Here is a 16243-nt window from a genome sequence, read left to right as displayed (position 1 = left end):
TATTTTTAAAAAAGGAATATGGTGGCAGGGAGAACAGCAACAGCTTCCTTAGTAACTATTATTGATTTCTTCCATCTCTTTACTTCTTCCCTCTGAAATTCTCTCACGCTGTAACACAGCCTTGGTTTGTATCTAGGCCGACAACTACCAAGGCTGGGAGGTCCTAAGCCATCTCTTACCTAGATTTTAGCAAAGTGTCCTAACTGGTCTTCTGCCTTTATGTTATATCCCTAAAATCCACCTTCTATAACAAGAACCAGAATGATCTGCCTCAAATACACATCTGATTGGGTCAGCCTCTACCTAAAGTCACTAGGTTCTTATCTCTTGCCGTCAGGATTAGGTCCAAGTTCCTTAACATAGCACATGAGCTTTTTCTGTGATTCAGCTCAGCCTGCCTCTTGCATTGCCGCCTCACCCTGTATTCCAAAAAAGAGCCGCCTGTGCTTCCCTGCTGCATAAACCTTTTTGCTTCTCACATTAGTATCTTTGTCCCTTTTTCTCACTGTCCTCTCTACCTGGATTCCCTGAATTCCCTGCCACTTCACTTCCTCTTCATCTCTGGCCTTTGCTAGAGTGAGTCTCGACTAGATTGTCTCCTTTGCTTGATTGCTTTATTGTCTTTACGAGCAGGAACTACATCTTATGTTTAATCTTCTGCATCAGATACAGTTCCTGGCAAACACAAACTGTTCAATAAAGAATCGCTAAATAATTAAATGGGTTTAGCAAATAAGTACCAGTGACATGAGAGTGGTAAGCTCCAAATTATCAGTGTCCCAGTGTGAGGGTATGAGGCATTGTCCTACCTTACAAATTTCCTGGGTTATTGTACACAGGCTGTGATTGAAGGTTGCTTGAGACATTGAGATATGCTTGTATGTTAAAACTTGCAGTATGGTATGCCTGGGTGACTTGGTGGGTTAAGCATCCAACTCTTGATTTCATCTCAGGTCATGATCTCACAGTTGGTGAGATGGAGCCCACATCAGGAAATCTGCTCTGATAGCACAGAGTCTGCTTGGGATTCTCTCTCTGCCCCTCCTCCACACATGCTCTCTCTGAGAATAAATAAACTTTAAAAAAAAATTTAAAAACAAACAAAAAACTTGCAATTTGACTCCATTTCAGACATCTTAGGTAGGAAATAGGGACTTAGGACTTTGCTTGCATAATTTATGAAGCTTAAATATCTGGGATACATTGTCTTGTGTGCAATTCTGCAAAAATGTAAGATCTGTCGAATATGCTTTTTGTAGAAATGCTCTTTACAGAGCACAAGAAATACTTGGAAAAATTTGACAGTATTAAATGTCTTACACGGCTTATTATATTAATAGGAAACAGAAATTCAACTAAAGGACATAGGACCTATGATAGCAAATTGATTAGGATAGTGATGAATTGGTTAGCATTTAAAGAAGAAGCAACACATAATGGTGAGTGTAACTAACATCTCTAGTGGGAATGTGGATAAACATCTGGAAAGGACTTATAGGGTTATATTGTTTTAATGCAATTTTTATTAAAGAAATGTATATAAATAGTATTTTATATTTAATATATATTTTGAGCCTTTGCAAAGTAAAGCAAAATGAATTTGAAACATTATTACCATATGCTGTCCCCAGAGAAACACATTTAGATTCTCAAGAGAATGGACTGATCACCAAATGGCACAAACCACAAGCAGGATTCCTCTAGACAAGTAACTAAACACCACATTTTCTTCAATTAGATAAATGTCTGGTGTTATGTTTCTATAATTTATGTAAATTGCAACTATAGACCTACCAATTATCCTATTTAAACTTGGCTGGTTCCCCAAAGACTTCTTAGAAGAAAACTTATAATAACTAGTTGCCTATCTATATAGAGCCACCGGGGGGTACCAAAACTCTAGGACATATTTTTTGTAAAGCTTTATTTTTACAAATCTCTTCTAGCTAATCAGGATTTTTTTTTTACATTAAATGGAAAAATAATTGGGGAAAACATGGTTTTTTTTGTATGTTTGGGAATATAATGAGAAAGGACATTTGAAATAAAATATTTAAAGCCAAACAATAATCTAACTTTTATTTTAAGTAGCTGAAATGGATTTTTTGGGAAAATAATCTGGAATATTTTATATTGATAATTCATGAGGACTTCTGTTCAATGTTATTTTTATAGGAGTTAATATTAATTAACTTTAATGAAAATTTAAAATATAAAAATCAAAAAAGACACAGCTAACACTTTTCTACTTATATATGCACATATTATAATGGGTGGATATAGACATGTATAGATGTCAATTGTTGCTGCCTTAATTGACCCAGACTATGTTTCAGAGGTAATATTTGCATTATGCCACTGCTGTATGGGTAGAATCTGGTGTTTTTCCTTTTTCTTTGAAGAGAAAACATAGAAAATTGCTTACTCAGCTATCTCTACATAGTCAACACAGAAGTAAGTAACCAGTAAGCAAGTAAGTCAACCAGTAAGCACTGTTTGGAGGTCACAATAACTTCCTACATCATGTGCCTGAAAAAGTGTTTCCCCCAAGTTATTACTGGACCACTTTGTCAATTCCCTTTTCAAAAAAGCTTTATTGATATAATTCACATACCAACAAATTATTAAAGCATGCAATTAGTAGTCTTTAGCATAATCACCACATTTAATTTAAGAACATTTTCATCATCCTAAAAAGAAACCATACCCTTTAGCTTTCACCCATTCCTCCAGCTCTAGGCAACCACAAATGTACCTCTGTCTCTATAGGCTTCCCTATATTCCAGCCATTTCGTGTAAATGGAATCATTCCATACATGGCCTTTTGTGACCGGCTTCTTTCACTTAGCATGGGTTTTAAGGTTCATCTATGTTGCACATACCAATTCTTCATCCTTTAGTATTCATTCCATTGCATGGAGTATACAACATTTTGTTCACCTGTTTATCAGTTGATAGGCATTTGCTAATGTTCTTTTAAAATCACTATTTACTGTGTAGCAAAAGGTCATGTCAAAAGCATCTTTTGTTGCTAGGCTTTTATGAATTGGGAGAAAGTGTCCAAAGTTAAAGTCAGTCTGAATCCCCTGCTGGTACTGTGAAGTTCCAAATAATAAAGGAATAATCTGAATCATGTGATGTAAAAGGGAAAATTCTTGGTTCAGTTTTTGGTCAGTTGAGGAAACTGGATGAGTAATTTGCCTCTGTCTGTCTAAAAACCATCTACAAATCCGTAAGTGCCATTAGAAACAAGTAAAAATGAAAGAAGCTTGTGTTTGTAAGGGATTTGGTGGAACATTTCCTATTGGAAGAATAGACAGACAAAAAAGGGGAGAGAACTGACACATTGGAGAGTGACCGAAGTAAAATAGGGCTGTACTTCATCCTGTTTCTTATCTCTTGAGAGCCTTGATCAGCAAACTAGAGGCATAAAGCAAGTGGAATTTTTCATGAGGTTCCAAAAGCCTGAAATCTGAGTTAGGAGATGCAAATTTGACTGCTGCTCCATCACTTCTCGTGGTGTTTCTTTCAGCAAGACAACTAAGCCATCGTTTCCCCCTCTGCCCAAAGTGGAAATGTTTCTCTGGCAACTTCTGTGAAGATTTAATATGGCAAGGGGAAGCCCCAGATTGTGAGCCTATGGTTAGGATGGATGTTTTCAGCTGTATGCCCAGGAGCCCAGCCTGGGGCCGGGTAGCAGAGAGGATTCCAAGAAGTATTTGTTGAGAGAATGAAGCCTGTGGTAAACCGTAAGGAGTTATTCAAATGTTCTTTCTGTCTTACTACTCCTTTTCTTCTAATTTATTCACTCTTCCAAACTAAGCGGTGTGATGCATTTTCTGAAAACATCAATTCCTACACGACGTTCTTTTGCCCTCCTGTATTATAAGAAACATAAAAGCAAAGACACTTTTAACTTAAATTTTTTTTCACACATTTCACCACTGCTTGCACTCTTGCAATGTACCACTTCCTCTGGAACATTTTTTTCCTCTTTGTGTGACTTGTTTCCTTGGTACCATCCTCCATCTTAGAGACTCTACAATGTAAATTTAGTATAAATCTGAGTCTTTCTTCAGGTGGAAATTGCAGTGGTATAAATGATCTCATGACTAGGTCTGTACTGGTCAGCCAGCAGATAGGACATGACCATCACTTCCAACTGTCAAATCCTTTGGATTTAAACAAATCTTGGATTTGGCAGATGAAGTTCACCTGTCTTCTCAAATGCACTACAAGGCACTTTGAATTTGTATACAATGTTCAAAGGGCATTGACTAGACACACCTCAATTTATACTTTGGGTAAATTTATTTTGTTTATGTTTACTTATTTATTTTTGAGAGAGACAGAGCAGGGAAGAAGCAGAGAAAGGGAGACAGAATTCAAAGCAGGCTTAGTGCTGTCAGCACAGAGCCTGTTGCAGGGCTCAAACTCACAAACCGTGAGATCGTGACTTGAGCCAAAGCTAGATGCTTAACCAACTGAGCCACCCAGGTGCCCCTATTTTGGGTAAATTTAGATTCTTATGTAATGGATCCAGTTTGCATAAAGCCAGATATATCAGTAAACACTTAATGGGGTAAACCCAAATCAGGTTGTGTGAGATATTAGCAATTTTCTAGCAAGAAAATACCAGATGCAACTCTTTGTCCTCAGCAATCAAAACATACTTCGTAAACACCTACTCTGTACCAAGCACTGTGCCAGGCCCTGGGAATACCATGGTAAGCAAACCCAGATATTGCCCTCAGCCCATGGAGCAGACCATAGGGTCTAATGGGAGAGACAGATTGAATTAAATTATCCCACAAATGAAGGAGTAATTGCAGATTGAGGGAAGTGGTAAGTAAATAGTCTGAGTGCAAGAAACAAGATTCTATGAGAGCACCAAACAGGGAACCCAATCTAGACGATCGAGGAAGCTTACACGAGGAAGTGAAGCTTGAGCCAAAGAAAGTGCAGGAGCTAATTGGGAAGAGGGAGGCACGAGAAAGAAGGGCACACCACACTGAGGAAATAGCACATTAAGGTTGATCATGTGGCAAGGAAAGCTTGGCAAGTGTGCCAGACTGCTTAGGGAAGAGGAGTGCAGATGGAATGGTAGATAAGGGTTAGAATCAGCAAGGTTCGGGGTGCCTGGGTGGCTCAGTAGGTTGAACGTCAGACTTCGACTAAGGTCACGATTTCATGGTTTGTGAGTTCGAGCCCCACATCAGGCTCACTACTGTAAACGCAGAGCCCGGTTCAGATCCTCTATCCCCCCCACTCTCTGCCCCTTCCATGCTCATGCTCTCTCTCTCTCTGAAAAATAAGCAAAACATTAAAAAAAAAAAAAGAAGAAGAAGAAGAATCAGCAAGGCAATATGGGCCACGTGAAGAATTCTTTATCCCTTGAATAACGAGAACCCTCATTTTTGTTTTTTTGTTTGAAGAATAACATCATAGGGTAAAAGGCACAACGGTAAAGTGTACAGTCCAATAAATATTTATATACGTATACCCTGTGTAACAATCACCCAAATCAAGATACAGAACATCTCCATCATTCCAGAAAGTTCCTCATGTCTCCTTTGAATCAACACCCTCTCCCCACCATACACAAGGAGACCACTATTCTTTTATCATCATAGATTATTCTTGCCTGTTCTTGAACTTCATATAAGTGGAATCATACTATACACACTCTTTTTGTATCTGACTTATTTCATTTAACATTGTGCCTGTGAGATTCATCCATAGTATTAAATTTAACAGAAGCCTTAGAAGGGTTCGACTCAAATGAAACAAAAACTTAACAGTAACTTAGTAACAGCTCTTGATTCCTGGGTTTAGCCGATACTTGTGGTTACCAGAGTCAGCTGTGTAGTTGAAGAGATACTTGCATACTTGCTCATCCCTAATTATATTCTTATCTTCAACTGAGACTTCTCTTCATTGCGTGGACGTTTTTTCCTTCCAGACATCAACCATGAATGAATTTCAAACAAATTTGTTGTCAAACTACAGGGTCTTTTTTTTTTTTTTCTTGAGAGAGATACGGGGGCAAGGGAGCAGAGGGAGAGAGAAAATCTTAAGCAGCCTCCACGCCCAGCACAGAGCCGGATGTGGGGCTCCATCTCATAACTGTTAGATGGTGACCTGAGCCACAATCAGGAGTCAGATGCTTAACCAGTTGAGCGCCCCCCCCCCCCCCCCCGCCCGGGAGCCTCCCTTGTTTTGTTGTTGTTGTTTGTTTTGTGGTGTGTGTGTGTGTGTGTGTGTGTGTGTTAAACAGGGTCTTTCTTATACCTACTTGGGATACACTCAAGAAATATCTCGTAACAGGATAAGCACTTTGGAAAAAGAAGATTCCATGGAAGAATTGTTGTTTTATCTGAAGTGTAATGGAAGGAATGACACTTTCATATTTTTTGATGCATCTGAATAGGCAATGGAGTTGCCTTGTAATACTGTCTTTATTCATAAAGACATGGGTTGGACTAATTAATCTCTTAAGATCCTTGGAGTTCTATGAATTGAATCTGGTAGTGGTGGTTTTGTTGGTTGGTGTTCATTATCTTTCCATACTGCTGCTTTTCAATGGGCATGTCAAAAAAAAAAAATCTTAGCTGTGTGACCTTGAAGTTTCAAGGTATGTGTGATCATAAGTAGCGTCTATTACCTGAAAAAGACACATGAAAATTGCCTTGCAAATGTTAGGGGAATGTTGTTACTATCCATCTTATTAGTGATTTTGTTTACTTCAGAAGTACTATTAGTGGTGCTTCTGTTTGACTATGTGTGAATCTTGTAACTATTTACTTACCTAATAGCTTTCTTTGACCAGCATGTGGAAGTCTATAATTCCTCTAGACTGAAACATAGGGACCCTTCTAAAATCTCTGTATTGGCTTTCTGGATGATTACTGAGATACTAGTTTTACTCTTGCTAATGACAATGACAGCTTCTGAGCATGCTTTTCTATACCTTCTTTCCCTTTCTTTTTTAAAAAATAATTTTTTGGGTAAGGGATGCATTCATATGCTTTAAAGTATGAGAGGGTGTGAAGTCTCTCCCACTTCTTTCAGAACCTAGTCCCTTTCCGTAGGAAACCAATGTTGCTAATTACTCATGTAGCTTTCCACAAAAGTTTTACGCAAATAGGTGCATATACTTAACTGTATTTCCCCCTTTTTGGTGCAAATGCTACTACCATTCTATCCATCCTGTTCTGTACCTTGCTTTTTTTAAGCACATAATGAGCTACTTCGTTCCAAAAAGGGAATTGTTTTAAGTACCTACCTCATAAAGTTGAGAAAATTGAATAAGCTTAACATACGCAAAGCACTTAGAAAACACCAAGTATATTGTAGCCTCTATGTTAGTTTTCCATTTCTGCATAACAAAATTACCACAAACTTAGTGGCATAAAACAATACCCATGTATTAATCTCACAGTTTCTGTAAGACGGAGTCTGGGCATGGCTTAGCCGGTTTCTGTGCCTGGGTCTCACAAGGCTGAAATCATGATGTCAGCTGGGGTTCATTCTCACCTGGAGACTCACTAGGAAAGAATTTGCTTCTAAGTGCTCTCAAGTGTTGGCAGCTGGAGAACCCGTGGCAGTTTGCTTTATCAAAGCCAGGAGCACAGGAAAGTCTCCACTGCTTGGAGTCTCTGTCCTCAGGGAATAAGTACGTCCTCTATTTTTTTTTTTTCCATTGAGCTATAATTCGTAAGTCACAAAATCCATCCTTTTTAAAAAACAATTTTTTAAGTATGCTCTATGCCCAACATGGGGCTTGAACCCATGACCCTGGATCAAGAGTTGCATGTTCCATGGACTGAGCCAGCCAGGCACCCCAAAATCCATCCTTGTAAAGTGTATAATTCGAAAAAATAATAAAGTGTATACTTCAAGGCAACTGACTGGCTCAGTCAGAAGAGTGTGTAACTCTTGATCTCAGGGTCATGAGTTAGAGCCCCATGTTGGGTACAGAGATTACTTAAATAAATAAAAACTTTAAAAAAGTGGGGCACCTGGGTAACTCAGTCGGCTAAGTCATGATTTCACAGTTTGTGAGTTAGAGCCCTACATCCTGCTGTCTGCTGTCAGCACAGAGTCCGCTTTCCATCCTCTCCCTCTTCTCTGCCCCACACCCCCTTCACTCTCTCAAAAATAAACATTTAAAAATTTTAAAATAAAATAAAAATAAAAATTTAGAAAGTGTATAATTCAGTGGTTGTTAGTATATTCACAGAGTTGTGCAACTATCATCATATCTAATTTCAGAATATTTTCATTACACCCAAAAGAAATCCCATACTCATTAGCAGTTTGTCTTCATTCCCCAGCACCCACCCTGCCCACCCCCCCACCCCCCCCCCCCCCCCCCCAAGCCTCTGGTAACCACCAATCTGCTTTCTGTTACTATGGATTTGCCTATTCTGAACATTCACATGAATGGATATGCAATACAATATGTGGCCTTTCATCGCTGGCTTCTTTCACTTAGCATAATGTTTTCTTCAAGTTGCATCCATGTTGTAACATGTGCCAGTGCTTCATTCCTTGTTGTGGCTGCATAGTATTCCATTGTGTGGATATATCCTATTGGTAGATATTTAGGTTGTGTCCAATCCTTTCCTACTACAAACACTTGATATCCCATTATAAACAACAACAGATATGCCCGAATAAACATTTTGAATGAGAATGTGTATAGCTGTACTATAAATTTCTAGAAGTAAAATTGCTAGAACAAAGTTTTATGCATCTGTCAGGCTCTGAGCTGACAGCATGGAAACTGCTTAGGATTCTCTGTCTCTCTCTCTCTGTCTCTCTCTCTCTCTCTCTCTGCCCCTTCCCTGTTCACTCTCTCTCTCTCAAAAATAAATAAACATTTTTAAAAACTAAAGTACTGTTTGAGGGAGGTGAAATTGTATCTGGACTTTATTTTACCACTGATAAAAGAAGTTAGCATATACTGGTTATTAACAACTCTGCCTCACTTTCTTTATCTGCAAAATAGGGATAACATTAATGCTTTTCATGGGGATTAATGAAACAATACATGTAAAACTTTTATATCAGTGCCTGATGCATAGAAAGTGCACAATAAATGTTAAGTCTTATTAGCTGGCAATGTGATCTTGGGCCACTGTCTTTCTTTATTTTTAAAATGAGAAGTTGAAGTAGGTTATTATGTTTCCAAGTTTTAAAATGTGAATGTGGTTATTTATTTATTTTTAAGAGAGAGAGCACAAACAAGGGAGGGACAGTGAGAGAGAGAGAGGGAGACACAGAATCCGAAGCAGGCTCCAGGCTCTGAGTTGTCAGTGCAGAGCCTGACACCAGGCTCCATCCCACCAATCCTGAAATCATGCCCTGAGCCAAAATCTAGAGTCAGGTAGTTCACCCTACTGGGCCACCTAGCACCCCTGTGTTGTAGGTCGTGATCGCTTATGAACTCCGGACAGCAAAAACAGGATCAAAACAAGTTTATTATGGCCAGGCCAGACAGGGAAATACAACAGGTCCAGAAAGTCTGGCCCCGAACAAGCTTAGGAAATTTCTTATAAAGGCTACATCGACCAATCGAATTGCAAAGGGTGGCAGTTGGAGAGGGCGGGCTCCAATCAAACAGTCCTAAAGGCTTTTGAAATATGGTGCCTGACTCTAGCTAGTTGAATGATGAATCATGTTGTTTATAATATTAGCCTTCTATCTAGTTCGAACAGGATGTGATGACCGAAAATGGGGAAGCGCGATTATGCCAAGCAGGTTTATAGAAGCTCAAACAAGCGGGGCGCCTGGGTGGCGCAGTCGGTTAAGCGTCCGACTTCAGCCAGGTCACGATCTCGCACTCCGTGAGTTCGAGCCCCGAGTCGGCTCTGGGCTGATGGCTCGGAGCCTGGAGCCTGTTTCTGATTCTGTGTCTCCCTCTCTCTCTGCCCCTCCCACGTTCATGCTTTGTCTCTCTCTGTCCCAAAAATAAATAAAAAACGTTGAAAAAAAAATTAAAAAAAAAAAAAAAAAGAAGCTCAAACAAGCAATTAAAAGGGAAGGTTTGTTTTCCAGTAACTCAGCAAATGTGGTTTTAAGCAGAACTAATGTAGGGAACAGCAACAGTATTTCTATGAAAGCCCGAAGCAAACACAGGTTCACCTCACCATCTCATGTTCTGAAGTCCCTTTAAGTTTATATGGGTCATAGCTTATTTTCGGCCTAAGGAAGGCTAGGTCCGTTTGCCCTTTATCACCCTGGATATTTAATTATATACTGTCTCCTATTGTTCTCTAATGTTCCTTGTGTTATTGTTTTGTTCATTACTGTGGATAGGGGGCAACATAGGTTTTATACTTTTAACCTTTGGTAGTCTTTACTCTAGAACCATGTGCATCTGTAGTAGTTCATCCCCTTGCATTTCCTCTCTCCCTCCCCTGCCTTGCCCTACCAAACATATATATATATATATATATATATATATATATATACACACACATATATATACTGGATATCTATATGCATAAATATACATATGGATAGCCTCTCTATCTTACTGTGTTAGTTTTCCTGAGATAGGTAGGATTTAGCCAATTTATGCCTCCTCTATCCCTTTCTTGTAGCTGAAACTTTACTTCATCTTTAGGTCTCTGCTTCTTCACCACCATAGATCCTAATTTTACATATATTCCCACTGATTTGTAAACTTGAAGGAGGTAACCACGTCCATTTGCTTCAGAGTTATAGCCTCATCACATAGCAGTGCTTAGCTCCCAATAAGCAATTAAAAAGTATTTTTAATATTGAATATTAGTAATGTGACCCAGCTAAACCTAAATATTTTTGCTATGTACAATAACTGAATATATAGTTAAGATTATGTTAGAGCTTCCTTTTTTTTTTTCTTTACCTTATGAGATATAATAGTAAATTCATTAAAAAAAATGTAGGGGCACCTCGGTGGCTCAATGGGTTGAGTGTCCAACTCTTAATTTCGGCTCAGGTTGTGGTCTCAGGGTCGTGGAATCAAGCCCCATGTCAGATTCCATGCTGAGCATGGAACCTGCTCAAGATTCTCTCTCTCTCTCTCTCTCTCTCTCTCTCTCTCTCTATCCCCCCCCATCCTCCCCAGCTTGCACTCTCTAAAAAAAAAAAAAAAAAAAAAAAAAAAAAAAATTTAAATAATTTGGAATGGAAAAAATTTTGATCTCACAAAATTTAAGATTCAATCTCTGTGGAAGACTAATGGTTTCTCTGGCCTTAGTTTTAGGTAACTCATTACCAACAACCAGCACCAGCACGTTTGCCTTATATATAGCCTAAGGGTTTCTACTTTCCAAATAGAATGGCTTTTGCTGAGCAAATGCCGAAAGCCTTAGTTGAGTAATGGCACCAGTGTGCAGTTAGCTCCTACTTATCTTTTGATCTGATAAAAATGAGCTTGCAGGGATGCCTTTAATGAACCAACAAAAAAGACAGTTGGCATCTGGAGACCTCAACATCTGAGTCTGATCTTCTGTAACTTCATTTATATCAAGTGAAGCCTCTTTCCCTAAGTTTAAAGGTTACTTTTAACTTAAAATAATGTAGCGTTTTGTCTCAACATAGCCCCACATGTTTTCATCAGCATTTAAAAATGTTTTTACACTAACTATTTACTAAAAGGAGTGACTGTTTTAAACTCACTTTCCTATGGTTTACTGAGCTGATGCAAATATATTGGGCAAGATTAGCTTTTCAATATCGGCTGGGATGGTATTTAACCGGACACAGGAATCCAACTTTCCTGTTGCCCTTGGGAATGTTCTTTAAGTACTAGCCATGTGGCAAGGCCTAGGGTTTTATTATAATTATAGGTTTGGTCAGCCAACTGCTTGGGAGACGGTTGGAGTTTGAAAATGGAGATATGGTCCCAATTCTGACCCTGCTGCTTGGAGACTCTGAGCAAAGTATCCTCATTTCTTCATCCATAAAATTCATAAAGGTGCGGGATTGCTGTGAAGATTAAGTCTTAGAGAAGCAGTGAAGTGCAAGCACTCTGTGTCGGAGTTAAATAGACCTGCCTTCAAATTCTGATTTTATTAACTTAAATTGCTCAATGTCTTGCAACACTTTTTAAATTGTGTAAAATAGTGTGTTCTTGATACCTGTTGTTGTGAAGATTCAATAGAGATAAAGTGCCTGGTATACAGAAAGCACCCTGTAAATACTGACTGTACTCAAGATAACTCATGATGGTAATTTCCATCTAGTTAGCATAAAGTATTTAAACTGCCTTCCACTTGACGGTCAAACTGTTTTAAAGGAGAGCGACCACCTGCTGTATATTTTTTAATGTGGCTGCAAACTTTTGTATTTTTCTTTAATATATACTCAATACAGGAAAACCGAAAACACCAAAGAAGAAAAGTCTAAAAGCCAGCAGTCCCCCTCCCTTCAAGCTCCCCAGAACCAAATCCGGTTAACACTAGGCTGTGAAGTCACATTAAAGGGTCTCAGGTATTGTCTGCTGGCTGGAGGCGTGTCACTGGTTCTAACGCTTTAAGATAAAAAGGGATGCATTAAAGGGTCTCAAGTATTGTCTGCTGGCTGGAGGCGTGTCACTGGTTCTAACGCTTTAAGATAAAAAGGGATGCGGGGAGTAATATATTGTAAAGATGCAGATCCGGTGGTCAAGGCAGATCACTGGGCCCAGAGGCTTTCAGGCTGTCGTCGTCGTAAGACCACTGTCTTATCTCCTCTCTCCAGGTCTATCTATGCACGCAAATACTTCACAAAGCCGGGTTCATCCTGCATCCAGTGCTTGAATCCTGTTTTGGCTGAGGGAACTCGTGCTGGGGGAAGGGCCGTTATCTCGCTAAGACAGGCGACGCCAGAGCTCACGGGACCTATCAGGCGCGCCTTCCTCGCCTGCGGCGCTGGCTAGGCGCGGTCCGAGAACTCGCAGCTCGCGGTAAGCCCTGTCCACCCCGCAGCGGTCCGCGGCGTCGAGGTATTCGCAGGGCGTTGCGGTCGCCCCTTTTGGCGGGCTCGGGCGCCCCGAGGCTCCGCCCCCCAGCGCTGTCTATCCGCACCCGCGGAGGCGGGCACCGCGCCCCCATTGGCGGAGAGGCCCGCGACGGCCCCGCCCCCTCCCGGCCCCGACGCCAGCACGTTGAGTGGCGGGGGCCGGCAGAAGAACTGCCCGAGCGAGGAGCGGCTCCTAGGGCGGGCGGCACGGTTGGGGCGCCGGCGTTGGGGCCCCGGAGAGGCTGTTGGGTCGGGACCGGGGTCCGCGGCCACGGGGGGAAGGGGGTGGGTAGGCTGAGAGCAGCTCGGCAGCGAGGCCGGCCCGTCGCCCCTTCCCCCCACCCCCGCCGACCTTGCCGGTAGAAGCTTCCCGGAGCTCTTCACGCCGGCGCGATGGCGACTGCTGGGGAGACGGAGGCCTCTCCGCCGACGGACGCGAGCTGGGAAAGTGGCGGCGGCGGGGACGACGAGATGAAGCAGGCGCTTCCGGAGCTTGAGTCCTCCCCACAAAATGGCGGCGGCGGCCTCAGCATCGCGGAGCCCGGCGGCGGCGCCGGGCCTGAGGAGACAGCAGCGGCCTCGGCCGCCCCGAGCGTCAGCCACGAGCAGACTCAGGACTCGTCTGAGGCGGGCGCGGCCGCTGTGCCCAAAGGCCCCGAAGAGCCCGAAAGACCCGTTAGGAGGAGTTTTCAGATCCCCAGGAAGAGCAGAGAAAAGAAAGGTGGTGCTTCCCCTCTCCCCCAACCCCTCTTTCTCTCTCCCCTCCATCTTTTCATTAGAACCTCTCTGTCTCCTCTTCCCACACCCATCCGAGACACGTAAACACGCATGCAGCGCCAGCCGCCTCTCCCCTCACTGCCACGGCCACCCAGCTGCTGCGCCTGGTGCGAGAGGAAAGCGGTGGAACCACGCTCCCCTGCTCCCCCTCTCCCCGTGGAAGTTGGAAGTAGCTCAGGTTTGAAGCTTGTCCGTAAGGCTGCAGCTCCCAGAGAGGAAAGATGGTGCTCGGCGCCCCTCCCTCCCAACCCCTGAAGGCACAGAAGCTGGTGTGTCCTCCTCAGGATGCTTCTGACAAGTCTCACTCTGGAAATAGCCCGTGGCCGTGGATTCTGGGGCTTTCTCCAAGGCCATTGCATTCAGAGGACCACAAGTGCTTCTCCCTATGGAAATTCTTCAGCTAGAAGTGTCTACTTGAAATTTGCTCGATGTCAGCGTCTCCCCTTGTTTAGAAATCTCCATTAGATGTGATCCATGCACACTGCTGTCTTCCATCACACTTCATTTCCATGTAGATTTTTCCCCCCTTGTTCAAGCGTTAGATTAAAATAGGTCTCTCTTTAAATCCAAACTTTGGTATGTTTTCTCTTGTATTTGAGAAGAATGGGAAGGTAGGTTCTTGGTGCAGTAATTTCCCTATGGAAAAAATAGAAGTTAGCTTATGCCCAAGAGTCACCAACTTGATCTTGCAGATGAGAGAACTTAAGTTGGTTTTTTGGTTTTTTTAAGGCCAGTCACTTGTTTTTTGGTTTTTTTTAAGGCCAGTCTACTTTTTGGAACCAATATGGGAATAGTTACATGAACTACTTTTACGTTTTTAAAACAATGCTATATTGGGACACATTTCTAATGGAGATCAAAAGTAGTATTATGGTTTTCTATTACACTGTTTTTGACTCTCCAGTGATTTGGACTTAGTCAACTTAAAGTCTCTTTTTCTTTTACCTCATGGTTCAGGTTTTCATGATTTACTTTGGGAAATAATAGGAATTTTTTATTTGCAGAATGCTTTTTTATTTGTAATTAAAGTCTTAGTAGACGTGGAATCTTGATTGAAGCATGTGCTTCTTTTTTCCATGTGCTTAACCACCTCCCATTTGCACAACTGAAATTGTTAGAGCCTTGTATCAAGAAGATACAAATAAAATCAAACTTAATTTCTTTTTGGATGAGAAAACCAAGGAAATCTTGGTGTCAGAAACCATGTTGACAAAGATGAAGTTACCTTTTGCCCACTAGCATGAGGAATGTTTCTAGAAATATCTTTTGGGTGAATTAATGTAATGTATTTTAGAGTTCAAGGGATATTTGTAAAGGTCAAGGCTGTCCATTATTTTGGTTTATTTAGTCAAGATGTATGGTACAGCCTATATGAGGAAAGTTAGGTGTTCTTCCCAAATTAATCAATTGCTAGAGAATAGGTTGGAAGTACATTCACGTGGCCTCTGGTTTATGAGGTAGGAGATTGAACTTTTCTCTTGTTCGTAGCTTGATAAAATTTTGAAGTCCATTTTTCTCTTTTTCCTCTATTTCTTTCTTTTCTTTTTTTTTCCTTTCTTTCCTTTTTTCTTTCATTTTTAAGTGCCCAAGAATATGGTTTATGTTACACCATAAACAATGGATGTACCATCTTTTAAAACTTTTGATAGGACCAGAATATTGGTGTAGAAAGCCTCATAGTTTGGTTTGAAATGAGGGAAGTCACCAGGAAATGTTAAAAGGCACTGTTTACATGTATTTTTTTTAGTTAGGTAAATCCAGAGGTTGCTGTAAAATAGAACTTTATTTGAACACACTAAAAGTGGAAATAATTGAGGAATTAGGAAATATAAAATCTAGCTGTTTTCTCCCCCGAGTCTGATGCTCCATGGGGAAAATTTGTTTTCCATTTTCATGTAGAGGCAAAAGGTTGTCAACCTTGGGGAAGTTATAGCTAAGGAAAATAAAACACACTGGACTTTCTTCATATTTAGTGAAAATAATTGATGCACTAAGCAGCAGCTGTTCAAATAATTCAATAACGACTTAACTAGAGCTTTTAAAACTTAAACAAGCAGGTATTTTACCACCATGGACTTTATCCTATCCAAACTGAAAGAAGTTAGTGCTTGGTGATAGAATTTAATAGAAAAATTCAACTTTTCATTATTTTAAAAAGAAAGTTTTATTAGAAATGGTATAGCAGGAACTGTTAATTTCGCACTTCATCCCCACATCTTTGCCTCTTGAAAGGCTTGAAAGGTATCACTTTATGTATAGGATGTGGCTAGATACTAGTTGTGGTCACAGGAGTCTTTTATCATGACTATTAAATCATTTTCAGGAGATCCCTCTGAACCTTCCAGTATCAAAGATTCTGTTGCATTCATATTTTAATATGGCAGACCTGTGCTTGTGACTGTGCGTTTCCAGTGAAACTTAACATGACTTGATTATGGTACCTCAGATATATGTGAGTATAGCTTGCTGA

At 40.9% G+C, this 16243-nt stretch overlaps 1 protein-coding gene across 10 annotated transcripts in view; it reads left to right on the top strand.

The window, feature by feature from the left end:
- Positions 1 to 13104: 13104 nt before the first annotated feature.
- The window catches only part of TASOR (transcription activation suppressor), a 52632-nt gene continuing 49493 nt past the window's right edge, over positions 13105 to 16243 (top strand). For 6 of the 10 annotated variants that reach the window (XM_043587683.1, XM_043587680.1, XM_043587682.1 and 3 more), the window contains exon 1: positions 13138 to 13717. In XM_043587683.1, the coding sequence (XP_043443618.1) occupies positions 13390 to 13717 (328 nt within the window). In that variant the 5' untranslated portion in view covers positions 13138 to 13389. Of the gene's footprint in view, positions 13718 to 16243 lie in introns of all 10 variants that reach the window. The other 4 variants (XM_043587679.1, XM_043587684.1, XM_043587685.1 and 1 more) reach the window with 2 other exon arrangements.

Source organism: Prionailurus bengalensis, chromosome A2 (genome assembly GCF_016509475.1).
Source record: "Prionailurus bengalensis isolate Pbe53 chromosome A2, Fcat_Pben_1.1_paternal_pri, whole genome shotgun sequence".
Classification (NCBI taxonomy): domain Eukaryota; kingdom Metazoa; phylum Chordata; class Mammalia; order Carnivora; family Felidae; genus Prionailurus; species Prionailurus bengalensis.
The sequence above is the reverse complement of the archived record's forward strand: the minus strand, read 5'-3'. Positions and strand labels throughout refer to the sequence as shown.